The sequence below is a fragment of the Portunus trituberculatus genome, chromosome 47 (assembly GCF_017591435.1).
Source record: "Portunus trituberculatus isolate SZX2019 chromosome 47, ASM1759143v1, whole genome shotgun sequence".
Classification (NCBI taxonomy): Eukaryota; Metazoa; Arthropoda; class Malacostraca; order Decapoda; family Portunidae; genus Portunus; species Portunus trituberculatus.
The window spans coordinates 11,557,786-11,571,848 of NC_059301.1; the positions used below are offsets into that span (position 1 = coordinate 11,557,786).

Here is a 14,063-nt window from a genome sequence, read left to right on the forward strand (position 1 = left end):
CTGCGACATCTAACACCAAAGCGTATACTGTATTTGGCCTCTTCATCACCATTGTTCGTATGTTTGTCAGAAGACGAGTAGCACGCTGCAAACCACAATGTTTAATATCACTAGTGTTTATATGATAATTATAATTTGTTCTAAGTACCAACCCTTCAGGAAGTCAACAGTTCACGCAGGGACGCCACAGAACGCCTGATTTCTGATCTCTCTAAGATTTCTGATTGGAGCATCTAATCTAATCATTTTCAATGCCTCAAAAACTCAATTTCTCCATCTATCAACTCGACACAACCTTCCAGATAACTATCCCTTCTTCTTCAGTGACACTCAACTGTCTCCCTCTTCCACACTGAATATCCTTGGTCTGTCGTTTACTCATAATCTTAACTGGAAACCTCGTATCTCATCTCTTTCTAAAACAGTTTCTATGAAGGTAGGCGTTTTGCGGCGTCTCCGCCAGTTTTTCTCGTCCCTCCAACTGTTAACTGTGTACAGGAGCTTTATCCGTCTTTGTATGGAGTACTCTTCGATTTTTTTTTTTTTTTTTTTTTTTTTTTTTTTTTGAGAGGGGGAGTTCCGCTCACACAGTTTTGTTAGATAGGGTGGAATCAAAAGCTTTTCGTCTCATCAACTCTCCTCCTCTGACTGTTTTCAACCTCTTTCTCTCCGCCGAAATGTTGCATCCATTTCTATCTTTTATCGCTATTTTCATGCTAACTGCTCTATCGATTTTGCTAACTGCATGACTCCCCTCCTCCTGCGGCCTCGCTGCACAAGGCTTTCTTCTTCCTCTCATCCCTATTCTGTTCAACCATCTAATACAAGAGTTAACCAGTACTCTCAATCATTCATATCTTTCACTGGTAAACTCTGGAACTCCCTACTTGCTTCTGTATTTCCATCTTCCTACGACTTGACTTCTTTTATGAGAGAGATGCCAAGACATTTGTCCCAGGTTTTCGGCTAATTCTTTCTAATCTTTTAGGGAGACTACAGTTCCAGTGGGCCTTTTTTTCTAATATTTTGTTGCCTTGGCAGTTCTCCCTGTTACATTAGAAAAAAAAAAACCGTTTACTGTCTGTGATTCATTGTGTCTGCGATTCTGGTTTATGATTGTGTTTCGTGGGATTCGTTGTATCGTTTCATGTGTGTTGATTTTACCTAGTTGTCGGTGCTTGATCAAACCTTCTTCTGCCGTCTCTTCCAACATTGGCTAAATCTAAACTGAATTAATCCTTGGAAGGAAAGGCTCCTCCCTGTTTTCCCTCTGCCCAAGACGGCACACGACTTTCACATAATTCAAACGTATTTCCTTCATTCGTCAAATTTTGTAGTCTCAAGGATTGTCAGAGAAAGTGACGACACACTCACGAGCGAAGTGTCATCTACGGATATTGAAAGCATGTCCTCTGTTTCCCTGGACTGGATGGTATTTATTGCATATCAGATCCTAACATTAATCGTATTCCTCATATTTTTCATGATTTGCATGAGTCATTTATGTGAACTCTGCAACTCCCCGCTTGCTTCTGTATTTCCTTCCTCTAATGACTTGGAATCTTTCAAGGAGGTTTCTTTTAACATTATGTTTTAGAGAACTGGTATTTAAGTAGACTTTTTCTTGTTACTCAGTGAAAATCTCTTACAAAAAAAGCGTTGACGTTGAACCCTTTTATGTTCATGGACTTTGTACTGTTCAAGTTACACTGTAGGATGTTAAATGAAATAGATCTTCTCGGCCATTGAGAACCCCGCTCTGGCACGTGTGTGATTCATGGCTCCGTACCCCCTCCTGTTGTGAGGCTCCGAGCTGAACAGCACTAATTGTCTGGCCAAGTGGATCGGTGCTTTGATTCCTGCTTATAACCTTCCAGCACCGGGAACCGGGAACGTCCCTCGCCCGAGGCTGCACCGCGTCTTGCTGAAACGAATTTATGGCCCCTGATGGCTCGACAGCTCTTGTCTGACCCTTGATATATATTTCCTTCTATGTGTCGAAGGAAATTCCGCCTCTTGTAGTTGCACCTTATTAGAGCACAGCGGCATGATGCAGCGTCAGGCGGCGAACTGCGACACTGTCAGGAAATGTTATTGGTTCCACTACTTGAAGGTTTAAAAGGATATTTACAATGTTATTTAAAAATTTTCTTTGTTAGGGTTTGTTAGCTTCATCATTGGAGTTGTATCAAAGTTTAAATGGGAGAATATATGAATTAAATAAAGAAAAAAGAAAGGAAAGACATACAGTATGTCTCGATGTCAAACTTATGTCATCTTCAGCAGCTAATTCCATATTTTCACCTTCTATGTACATTTTTCTGGTGAAGTTGAAGAAAATCAATAAATTATATGCATAACAACGTGTGATTCACAAGGTCAGAGGCTTCCTGTATCTGTGGCCGAGGCACCTTTGACCTATCGACGCGTCATTAATGTGCATCCTCCTCACAGTTACCGCCAGATGGAGGTGATGTCCGTTACCTGTCACACTGCTCGCCTCACGACTGCCTCCACCGCCCACCGCCTACCGTTCATGACAAAGATCAAGTAACTGTGTATTGGACAGGTGGATGGGGGGGGGAAGGGCAGGGCAGACGAGAAGGGGGGAATTTTCTTAAAAACAAAAAATATATTCTTAAACACTTTTTGTTTGTTAAACCTAATTCTAATGGAAGTTATTATGGTTTCTAGTGGTGTTTTCAAGATTATGTTCATAGTTTAATATTGATAAGGACTTTGCATCATCACTGAGTAAAAATCATGAAATCCTGCCGACTAACCACCTATATTGCTAGATTAACTCGGATTCTGCATCACAAGAAGGCAATAATCATTTAAATGGCATTTCAAAATAGTCATAATGAAAATACGAACAGCTTAAGAGAGAAAAAGACATAGACATTGTGGAGATACTGAATTAAAGCACTACAAGCAGTAACGTTTGGTGGATGTGCTAAAAGGAGCTAAACTCATCCGCGAAAACTTAGCGAAATACAACAATACACAACGCTAGAAATAAAGTACAAAATCTCTATCAGCATGTATAAGAGAAAAGGATTAAAAAGAGTAGATTTTACCCTTTCTAACCCGTAAAATGTTTGGAAGTGGCTGTAGAATAAGAAAAGATGCCTCAGAGTGGTTGAAAATAAAGTAAAAGGTATGTTATATAGTAGAGAAAGGATTAAGTGCCTGTCTAAACGTCTGAACGCAAGCAAGAATAAAGTTGTAGCTTGAAATTCACGTATCTGAGTGAGGACGTGTTGTGTGGGATGGGAAAAAAATGTTAAGGTGGAAGAGGTTTTACACACAGACAACCTTAACTCTCCTCCTCCTCCTCCTCCTCCTCCTCCTCCTCCTCCTCCTCCTCCTCCTCCTCCTCCTCTTACCCCAGTGTCTCGTAACGCCTCCCACCCGGCCCTTCTCTCTCTCACAGTTACCAGATAAGTGAGTGCCTGCCTGCTGCTTCACACTCCTCTGTCTCATATTCAGCTGAGTGTGCAGCGTGAAGTTTAATCCTAAGTTTGCGTCTCATAAAGGAGATCATTTACTAATATTACATATGCACCAGATGATAAAAGGTTGCTCTTCTCAAACGTTTCGGCGCATTACCTTGAGAATTTTGACGAAACTGAAATGGTAGTTATTAGTTTTTTTTTTATGTATTAGTATTTAATTGATTTTTGTGATGGTTCGATATAGACTTTAGTATATTCTCAGTAGGAAAAGCATCCATCCGTTTTTTTCAGTATTTCTAAAGAGAATCTAGTACGTGTCCAGCTCTTAAACCCTTCAATACTGGCACACATTTTTACCTTGGGTTTGTATATGATTAGACCATTTTATTGGCATTAGGAAAGATCTACGCAGGTCAGAAGATTAATGGCCGCAGTCTTCACTATTCTAATCCCTCACATAAGTTTCCAAAGCTGTATAAAATCACCAAATAGTAACCAGACTGAATATGGAAACGCGTCATGGTACTCAAGGGGTTAACAAATACTGAAACCCAAAGTATCACAAAACAGAGGATTATTTTTACAGTCGGTCCGTCAAAAATCACAAGACGACGTAATGAACAGTCTTGATGTAACTGATAAAAGATTCTCAAGTCGGACAATTGTTGAATCGGGTCGTTAACGTCAAGACTTCCCGCTCCTTCAGTGCCATCTCTGAGACCAATTACAACTTTCAAGAGGAGATCAGACGAATTCTTTGACTCTAATCCATACCGACGCAGGACATTACGTATCATTGTAATAAAATTCCCACTATTTCGAAAGATTAATCCATTCATTACTGGGACGCATTTTTACCATGAGTTTGAGGTATGACTAGATGATTTTATTTACATTAGGAAGGGTCTATGGAGATCAGAAGATCAATGCACAGAGTCTTTACTATTTAAATCTCCACATACGTTTCTGAAGCTGTACAAACTCACCAAATATTAAGCAGAATGAATATGAAAACACGTTATGGTACTAAAGGGGTTAAATAAAACATCGCTATTTTTTTTCCTACTGTTAATGGATATCTGGCAGAGTTTGTTACGTCCAGATATCTCTTTCATTAGTGAGAGATTTAATAGAACTGAAAAACATTACCATACATTTCTATTTTCATTATATACTTTCTTCTTGCCGGCCAAAACAGACAGGAGAGAAAGAAGGGGAGGAACTCTCGCCTGTTTTATCCTGTCACTTCGGTCCTTATTCTGAAATGCTTTGCTCTCTCACCACGACTTTTTTACAGGGGCCACATACATGATTTGCTGGGTTTTCAAGAGTGTTTCTCCAATGTAGAGTGCGGAAATTTTGACATTTTTTTTCATTAGGACCGTAAAATCACCTTTAGCCCCTTGAGTGCCATGACGCGTTTCCATATTCATTCTACTTACTATTTGGTGATTATATATAGGTTCAGAAACTCATGGGAAGGATTAAAATAGTGAAGACTGTGGCCATTAATCTTCTGACCTCCGTAGATCCTTGCTAATGTCAATAAAATGGCCTAATCGTGCACAAATCTCAAGGTAAAAATGTGGCATAGTATTGAAGGGGTTAAAATCTGCTGAAATAGAGGTGGTGAGGAGCACAAGTGTTTGACAATACGAGCCTATAACCTTTTGATTACGTAACTCTGTATTTAGTTTGGAACTGAGGCGGTGACCATTGTGTGTTCCAGGTGTCGTGGATCAGACAGAGCGACTTGCACGTCATCTCCGCCAACCAGCTCATCTTCACGTCAGACGATCGGTTCAAGGTCAGTCCCATTGCTTCTTGTGCTCTTGTTCTTCGAAGTGGTGGTAGTGGTGGTGGTAAAAGTAGTAGTAGTAGTAGTAGTAGTAGTAGTAGTAGTAGTAGTAGTAGTAGTAGTAGTAGTAGTAGTAGTAGTAGTAGTAGTAGTAGTAGTAGTAGTAGTAGTAGTAGTAGTAGTAGTGGTAGTAGTGGTGGTGGGGGTGTTGGTGGTGGTAGTGTTGTTAGTGGTGGTAGTAATAGTAATAGTAATAGTAAAGTAGCAGTATTAATAGTAGCGGTAGTAGTAGTAGTAAAGTAGCAGTAGTAATTGTAGTAGTAAAGTTAGCAGTAGCAGCAACAGCCATATCATTATTATTATTATTATTATTATTATTATTATTATCATCATCATCAGCAGCAGTAGCACCTCTTGTTATTGTTATTGTTGCATTCTTTATTTTTTCACATGTGTCTCAGCCTCACTAGCACCGTAGAGTCTGCTGAACACTTCTACCCTGACCTCGTCCTGTCATAAGCCCTGCCGTAATATCATGTGCATGCTTACAGTAATGTTCAGCAAATGCAATTACTTTATTTCCCCCAACGGTGACTATTTTTAGAAGTAATCAGCTAATGTCTTGTAATTCAGCTACTAAACACTCAAGCTCTCCCAATATTGACTAGGAGGAGCACGAGGAACAGTTAATGCATGCCAACATTATGGGGTTCGCAGAGCTCCTCATCACGTTAAAGATAAACGAGGCAGTGCTAGGAATTAATAATCATAGTGGCTGCAGACGTGCTTGCCTAATAGAACTTTAATGTGCAGTGGCAGCGCCTTAAAGAACCTCCCCTGCTTCACCTCAAATTATTAAACTCGTTGGAATCTTCAGTAAATATGAAGCAAATAATAAAGAGACTTCAATTTTTAAAGGAACAACGGTAGTAAGAATACACGCATATATAAATAAAAACGCCCACTGAAGGTGCCACCGCCTAAAGAGGAGAATCCGATAGCAAGTCCAAAAATACAGCGAGAAGTGTCTTGAAACTTGAGTTAAATAGAAAGTCAGCGCTGCAATATAGCATGACTTATGACGCTGCATGTGCTTGTCCCTTGTTAACATCCGGAACATTGACAGAAAATCAGATTACTTGTACATAAAAGAATAAATTATAGATAGACTTCTTTTATTTACTTTAACTCAATTGCAAAACTATTCCAGCGACTGTAGAATAGAAATAATAACAAGTATACAGTTAAAAAGAAATAAGTTTGGTATAATTTCTATGGACACAAATTATCCATCAGTGAAAAGATTAATCATCAATTACTCGCAGTCCATCGCACTCACAGTGATGGTCGTGCGGGAAGCTCTTCTGAGGTTGCTTCACATTCACCTGCCAGTCGCGTCACCATCAGCAGGGCTTGCCTCACCCTCTCCTGCGACTCTCCCTCCTCAAAATGTAATTACAATCCGATCCTGTTAATGTTGCAAGTCAATTAGACAGAATGCACGCTGCCCACATTTCCGTAACGACGATTTTGCCTCCAAACTGACGCCGCGTCCAATTACATTTAGATTTTTTCTTTCCCTCCTTCCCTGTGTGTGTGTGTGTGTGTGTGTGTGTGTGTGTGTGTGTGTGTGTGTGTGTGTGTGTGTGTGTGCGTGCATACGTTCGTGTGTGTGTGTGTGTGTATGTGTGTGTGGACAGGGAGCTTCACCCGCGCACATTGCAGTTAATCAGGGCTTGTATCATATTAATAATGGTGCACATGATGGCTGCATGACGCGCTCTCTGCCAGCATCACTCACCATCACTAAAAGTCTGCCCAGCTTCATTTATCTTGATTGTACGAGGAAACATTCGGCCTGACGCGGCATATATCAAAACAAATGAGTTATTAGAGGAGGTATCAAATGAGGCTCCGTTTTGTTTGTTTTTCTGCCTGTTTGTGTGTGTGTGTGTGTGTGTGTGTGTGTGTGTGTGTGTGTGTGTGTGTGTGTGTGTGTGTGTGTGTGTGTGCAGGGAGAAGAGAGGTTTATTTATTCTTCCTCTCCTTTCTTCACCCTAGTTCAGTTCACGTAACATTTCAAACAAAACAGCGGTAATCAGATTCAAACAACCTTCCTGCCACTGCCACTAGTACAGAAAATCATCCATAAACGTTTTATTTTTTATTATTTTCGTAGCAACTCGCCAAACTGAACGCTGACGAATTGACTTTATAAACAACAATATCAATAATACAGTTTATGGCTGCATCCACAATTTCATTAAAAACTTGTGTTGTACTATTCTCGCGTGCCTCGTTCGTTCCATTGCTGGCCAGTTGCTGTGGGCCGGTAAAGACAAACACTGGCTAACTTGATCATTGCTTGCGGCGGTGATGGTGATGGTGGTGGTGGTGGTAGTAGTGGTGGTGGTGATGGTGATAGTGAAAGTAGTGATGGTGGTATAGTGATGGTATAGTGGAGTCTTTTATAGGTAACACACACACACACACACACACACACACACACACACACACACACACACACACACACACACACACACACACACACACACACACACACACACACACACACACACACACACTTTTTACATACCTGCCTTTTTTAACTCTGGTGCGACTTTTTTTCTTTGTTTTCTATTTCAACCCAGTAACAAGAAGAGATGACGCGATTGCCAGAGAAGCGTGAGAAAGTTACACATAGGAAATAATGACAAAGATACTGAAGGATGGTCGGTGAAGAGAGAACACTGGGGTGAATATTGACTTGTCTATTCCTGGATACTTTCGTTGGTCAAGTCTGCTCAGAGGAACAGGATGCCAAGAGTGAAACTAGTCAGGAGTTAAATATTCAACCCTCTGGCCGTGTTCATCTCTCCATCTTCTTGCCGTGATGTCTACACAATCCACAATACAATCTACATCATCCTGTGTCTGTCTGCTTTCCTCCACGCAAACACTCTCATGAAACTTGCAAAATATCGGAACCGCAACAGTATTAGACCATGCACGTAAATAGAATTCAAAGATAATAACATCACTTCCGAATACTCTTGAACTGACTTTCCGTTTTCATCCACGCTTGCCAACCAATGGAAATCACAAAGTATCAAATTCACAATAGTTCTAAAGCATTCTTATATTTGAAACTTACTATGATTTGGTATAGAGATGCATAAGACCCGCATTTTAAAGGGAAGGGAAGAAATCATTGTTTGTAGACACGTTAGACACGACAGGAAAGATGTCTCATATTTGAGTGCTTAGTGCAGCATCATTTTTTTTTTTTTTTCCGTTTAGAGCTGCAGAAACATCAACATTTAATTTCATAAAGTGAGAAGAATAATCACAATGTATATGACTGAAGAATTATGCGTATGTAAGTTTCAATATTTTTTTTAGAAACGTTTTTTTTTTTTTTGGTTGTTTTTATGTAATCATATAGATGAGCGACATGTAATATGTTAACTATGATGAATAAGCTGTACATGTCAGTTACAGACCGAATTACAGAAGGCAGGATTATGGATAAGCCAGGATTATAAGCAAATCAGGATTACAGACAAGCCAGGATTGTAAAGTCAGGATTACAAACCTAGATTTCCAGTACCGACAATTGATATTCTTGGCGTCACTTCTCCACATGCTGACCGAGGTGTGTCTGCCCACAGGTGAGGATGGAGAACGAGACGTCCTTCGAGCTGGAGGTGCGCACTGCTCTCACTAACGACTCCGGCGTGTACGAGTGTCAGGTGAACACCCGGCCCAAGCTGTCCCGCCCCGTCGCCCTCACGGTCCAAGGTGAGTCGTGTCCCATATTCTCACATGTCCCAGCGTCTTAGCAACACTTTGTAGTAAATGTTTTGTGTCTTCCAAGAATGCTTTCATGATTCCAGTGAGAGTTTAACAAGAATTATATATCATCGTTGGAAGAAACACCAAAGAAAATCAACAAATGATATGTGTTGTCTTAGAGAACAGTCCTTATGAAAGTCAAAAACCGTTGAAGAACACTGACTGGCTTGTGTGTAGTTATGGACAAATTCGAGTTCCCTTATCTTGCAGTACCTAATCACTGAGATAGTATTGGCAGGTAAGAAGGTTTGTCCCACTAATGATAAACGTCCAACACACGGGAAGCGAGTATTTTGTATGTTACTTGACTTCTGGCGTGAAACTCGACTTCTAATAGAGAAACTGACCAGGAAGTTATTTCTATGAAACGACAGTACGTGTGAGCACATCATGGAAGCCTGGTCGATAAAAGCCATGACAAGATGAATAATTCAGTTTGAATAAGAGTTTTAATCAAATTCTCTTCCTATTATTTATGTAGATTGCACGGACTGCTCGGTTCCTTTTAGTAGTCTCCCAGTTCTACAGTTCAGATTCATATGTAGGCAGTTTCCACGCAGTATAGCTGTCCGCTGTGGCCATAAAGGTTATCACGAGTTAGCAGTAAGTTCATAACACAAAGGCAGCCTGACAGAAGTAGTCCAGCCTCGCTAAGGAAGCTTTGAATTTATTTATAGCGGTGATGTAGATCCCTTGTATGTGAAAAAAAAGTTGTAGTAATAATAGTAGTAGTAGAGTGATAGTAATAGTAGTAGTAGTAGTAATAGAGTGATAGCAGTAGTAATAGTAGTAATAGTAGTAGTAGTAGTAGTAGTAGTAGTAGTAGTAGTAGTAGTAGTAGTAGTAGTAGTAGTAGTAGTAGTAGTAGTAGTAGTAATAGTAGTAGTAGATAATAGTAGTAGAAGCAGTGCCAGCAACAGCAACTTGAAAAATTTATGTTTAGGAAGGAAAAAGATAGAGGTTATTCCCTAAATTGAATAGTTGATGAAAGTAACGGACCCAGCAATCAGACTGTTAGTGCTGAGTCGTAAGGCAGCTCTATACGATTAGATAAGCGTATGGAGGGGGATGATCGGTAGAAATAGGTACAGGTATACAATGAATGACACATGTAGTCCTGGTGGCTTCCTGCAGCTTGCCTTACTTTATATTGTGTTCAGCAACGGCGGTAATGGTAGTGATCGTAGTACCACTTCTAGGCCTACTGGTTTCTTGCTAGTAGGTCTACATGTAATCGCCTTGAATTAATCTTGAATACCTGTGCCGGCCTGTCATCCCAAGTGAATTATAAAACTTCCTCTTAACTTTGCAGTGACATCCACATTATTGAGTCCATTCCAGGTGTCCGCCACTCTACCTGGTGAATAATTTTTTTTCATGATGGTGGTATTAGCAGTGGTGGTGGTAGTAGTAGTAGTAGTAGTAGTAGTAGTAGTAGTAGTAGTAGTAGTAGAAGAAGAAGAAGAAGAAGAAGAAGAAATGTTTTATCAAATTAGTTTCTTACTGACCTAAATTCTTACATTGAAAGAAAACATCAGTAATACATTCCCTTTTTCTCTTTTTATTTCTCTTTTTTCTTTCTCTTTTATTTTTGTGTCATAATTTTCCCTTATTACTTCCATTTCACCCTCCCACCCTACCCTCGACTCCTTATCTATCCTCATTCTGCCTTTCCTCCTCTTCTTATCTAATTTTCCAGAGCGATTTGTTCAGCTGAAGGTTTCAAAGTGCAATGCGTGGTGGCGTGTTGTGTGAAAGGCGGCAGCGAGTGGCACATTGGCTCCGGTGGTAGAAATGTTTGATTATGATCACGTCTGTCGCCTGTCATCCTGCGCAGCCCCAGAGAGAATCATTAATTTTTACGGAGGACCCTTTGGCTAATTACGAAGGCTGAATTCTGCAGTAGGTAGTGTAGTGTATGTGTGTGAGTGTGTGTGTGTGTGTGTGTGTGTGTGTGTGTGTGTGTGTGTGTGTGTGTGTGTGTGTGTGTGTGTGTGTGTGTGTCTTTTACAAGTGAAAGAGATAGGTTAGGCTTCACACACACACACACACACACACACACACACGACAGCCTTACTTAATATCTCTCATTTTTCTTCCTTAACCTTAGTTCCTGTCTGTTATTTTTGCTTTAAGACAGTAGTAGTAGTGGTAGTAGTAGTAGTAGTAGTAGTAGTAGTAGTAGTAGTAGTAGTAGTAGTAGAGGTGGTGGTAAAGCGTAGTGGTAGTACAGGAAAAATAAAGAAAGAGAAACGAAAGCAACAAGAAGATGAAAGAATTATGAATACAAAGAGAAGGAATAATAGATAGAGGAGGCGAAGAAGAAGAAGAAGGAGGAGGAAGGAGGAGGAGGAGGAGGAGGAAGGAAGGAAGGAAGAAAGAAAGGAAGGAAAACAGACACAAGAAATGACCAGATGAGAAGGAGGAGTAGGAGAAGGAAGTGGAAGATGAGAAGAGACATAAAGACAAGGACAAGGAGGAGGAGACGAAAAATTAGACTTGAAGCACCATTTTTCTTCATCTCCGGTTCTTTATCTCCTCTCTCTCTCTCTCTCTCTCTCTCTCTCTCTCTCTCTCTCTCTCTCTCTCTCTCTCTCTCTCTCTCTCTCTCTCTCTCTCCACGGTTATATCCTCACATTTCTTTTTATTTGTTGCGAGAAAGTGCAAGAAAAATCGTAATGTAAGAGAAGACTCGAGTTGGAAAAATAATAAGGATCAGTCGTTGAAATATGAGAGAGAGAGAGAGAGAGAGAGAGAGAGAGAGAGAGAGAAATGAAATCCTTAAACGTGACACAATCTAATACTAGTAATAATGAATCAACCTCATCTTTTTTTTTTTTTCTCTCCCTTCCACTCTTTGTCACTGTAATGTATACACGCACTGGAATGTGGTCACCCTAACCTTCCTTTGAGCTATTTATGCATTCAAAGACCCCTCAGTAGTAGCAGCAGCAGCAGCAGGAGTAGTAGTAATGTAGGTGACGTGTTAATCTACAGCCCGCCAAAGGTACGAGTCTAGTCCTCAAGGAATGGACTGTTTTCCAATGGGTGAGAGAAATGAAGTGAGCTTGTAAGTTCAGGTATTGCTTTGTTTCAGACGCACCGCACCGCACCACACTACACCCAGTCGTGAATCGTAAAACTGCTTTAATATGGGTTTTGTGTGTGTGTGTGTGTGTGTGTGTGTGTGTGTTTTAAGGTACGTACCGTGAGATGGTAGGATAATTGCAGCTTCCGCGCGTCAACACACTGTACCATACCTTATTCTTCTCTCTCTCTCTCTCTCTCTCTCTCTCTCTCTCTCTCTCTCTCTCTCTCTCTCTCTCTCATCTTTCCCTCCCTTTCCTCCTGTTATTTCATGTTATTTTTCGTCTCTGTTCGTTTTTCCACACTCCAATCCTCGTCCATTAGAGAGAGGTTCGCGTTATGCTGCTTCAGTCCCACAATGCACTGCCAGGAATGTGACCCATGCCGCCTCTCTGCTCTGTTCGTGTCTCTGGTAATCACAGCACGTTCCTTTTCTGTATTAGCCATTCTTGGTCCTCTAGCTTCATGGTGACGAGAGAGAGATAGAGAGAGAGAGAGAGAGAATATGGATGGAGGTTGAGAGCAATACAAAGGTGACATGTGAGACCATTGCCAATTGGTGAGTTTCATCTTCATTAGCTCAGATCACGTGAGTCTTGTCGGCGGAGCGAAGTATTTGAGTCTCCCAGCATGGATTGAGTTGGTGTGGAATTCTTTGCTCCATTCCCACCTTGTGATGTGATCTATTTAGGCGGAAAGTATCTCAATTAAAGTCGTCGAGGCGTGAATGCTTGAGGCGATGTGAGGCAGCTGCAGGAATGAAGTAAGGAGGAGAAAGTGATGCATTATGAATATTGGAGGAAGAAAAGGTTATAGTTAAAAAGGAGTGATATTGAGTAGATATTTATGAAACACAGATACACCGAGATTTATTATATGAAGGACTTGCGGTAATATGTCATAGAGGAAAAAAAGTGAATCATGAATACCTGAGAAGAGAATGAAGTCATAAGTCTTGATATATTTGAGAAAAAGTTGATATAATAACTCTCACAAGGAACAAAAATATTTCACAGGGTAGTTATTAAACATAAACAAAAACCCAGACATTCTTTTTTTTTTTCGTTTTCTTTTTGGTGATGTGCGTGCCTCGCCTCATAAATAATTGAGAAATATGTTCTTGTTGTACTGCCAATAAATCCTGGAGGCGCCACGAGTTGCCTCAGGAATTATACGCCCCAGTGACATCAGTCTAACAGAAAAATAATCCCCGCTGGAGTAAATCATGAGCGTTGTAGTGAAGCGAGTGGTGAGTAGTGAACACCCGCCGCTGCTTGTCATCCGTGGCGCTGCGGAAGTGCCGGGAGAGGCGGAGAGGAACGCTAATGATGGACTCAACAAGCATTAATCCCTTCAAGTACCATGACGCGTTTCCATATTCGTTCTGTTTACTGTTTGGTGATTATATACAGCTTCAGAAACTCATATGGGGAATTAAAATAGTGAAGACTATGGCCATTAATCTTGTGACATCCATAGACCCTTCCTAATGTCAGTAAAATTATCTAATCGTACACAAATCTCAAAGTAAAAATGTGTCCCAGTATTGAATGGGTTAAGAAAATTGTATGATGTAAAGGAAGACATTCAGTTGACATACTTCCTTTTTAAATAAGATATCATTTTACATCAACCTTTCAGATGTCACGGTAACAGTTAGTGAAGCTTAAAATGTTAGGACTGTTCAGCTTAGGCTATTTCTTATTTATTTATCTATTTATTTTATACACAAAGATAGGAAACAAACTTGCTTAAAAAAGATCGGTTACTTGTTGCTCTCCCTCCCCCATCCAACCAAAAAAAGAAGAGATTATTCCAACCAAGAGCTTTTCCATTTCTCTAGAAGTCTTGAGCCTCCTATACAA

At 40.4% G+C, this 14,063-nt stretch overlaps 1 protein-coding gene across 3 annotated transcripts in view; it reads left to right on the forward strand.

Annotated features, from left to right (window-relative positions):
• LOC123498042 (zwei Ig domain protein zig-8-like) overlaps positions 1–14,063 on the forward strand; it is a 181,388-nt gene that overhangs the window by 125,381 nt on the left and 41,944 nt on the right. For all 3 annotated transcript variants that reach the window (XM_045245118.1, XM_045245117.1, XM_045245119.1), the window contains 2 exons: positions 5,188–5,265; positions 8,928–9,057. In XM_045245118.1, the coding sequence (XP_045101053.1) occupies positions 5,188–5,265; positions 8,928–9,057 (208 nt within the window). The remainder of the gene's footprint in view (positions 1–5,187; positions 5,266–8,927; positions 9,058–14,063) is intronic.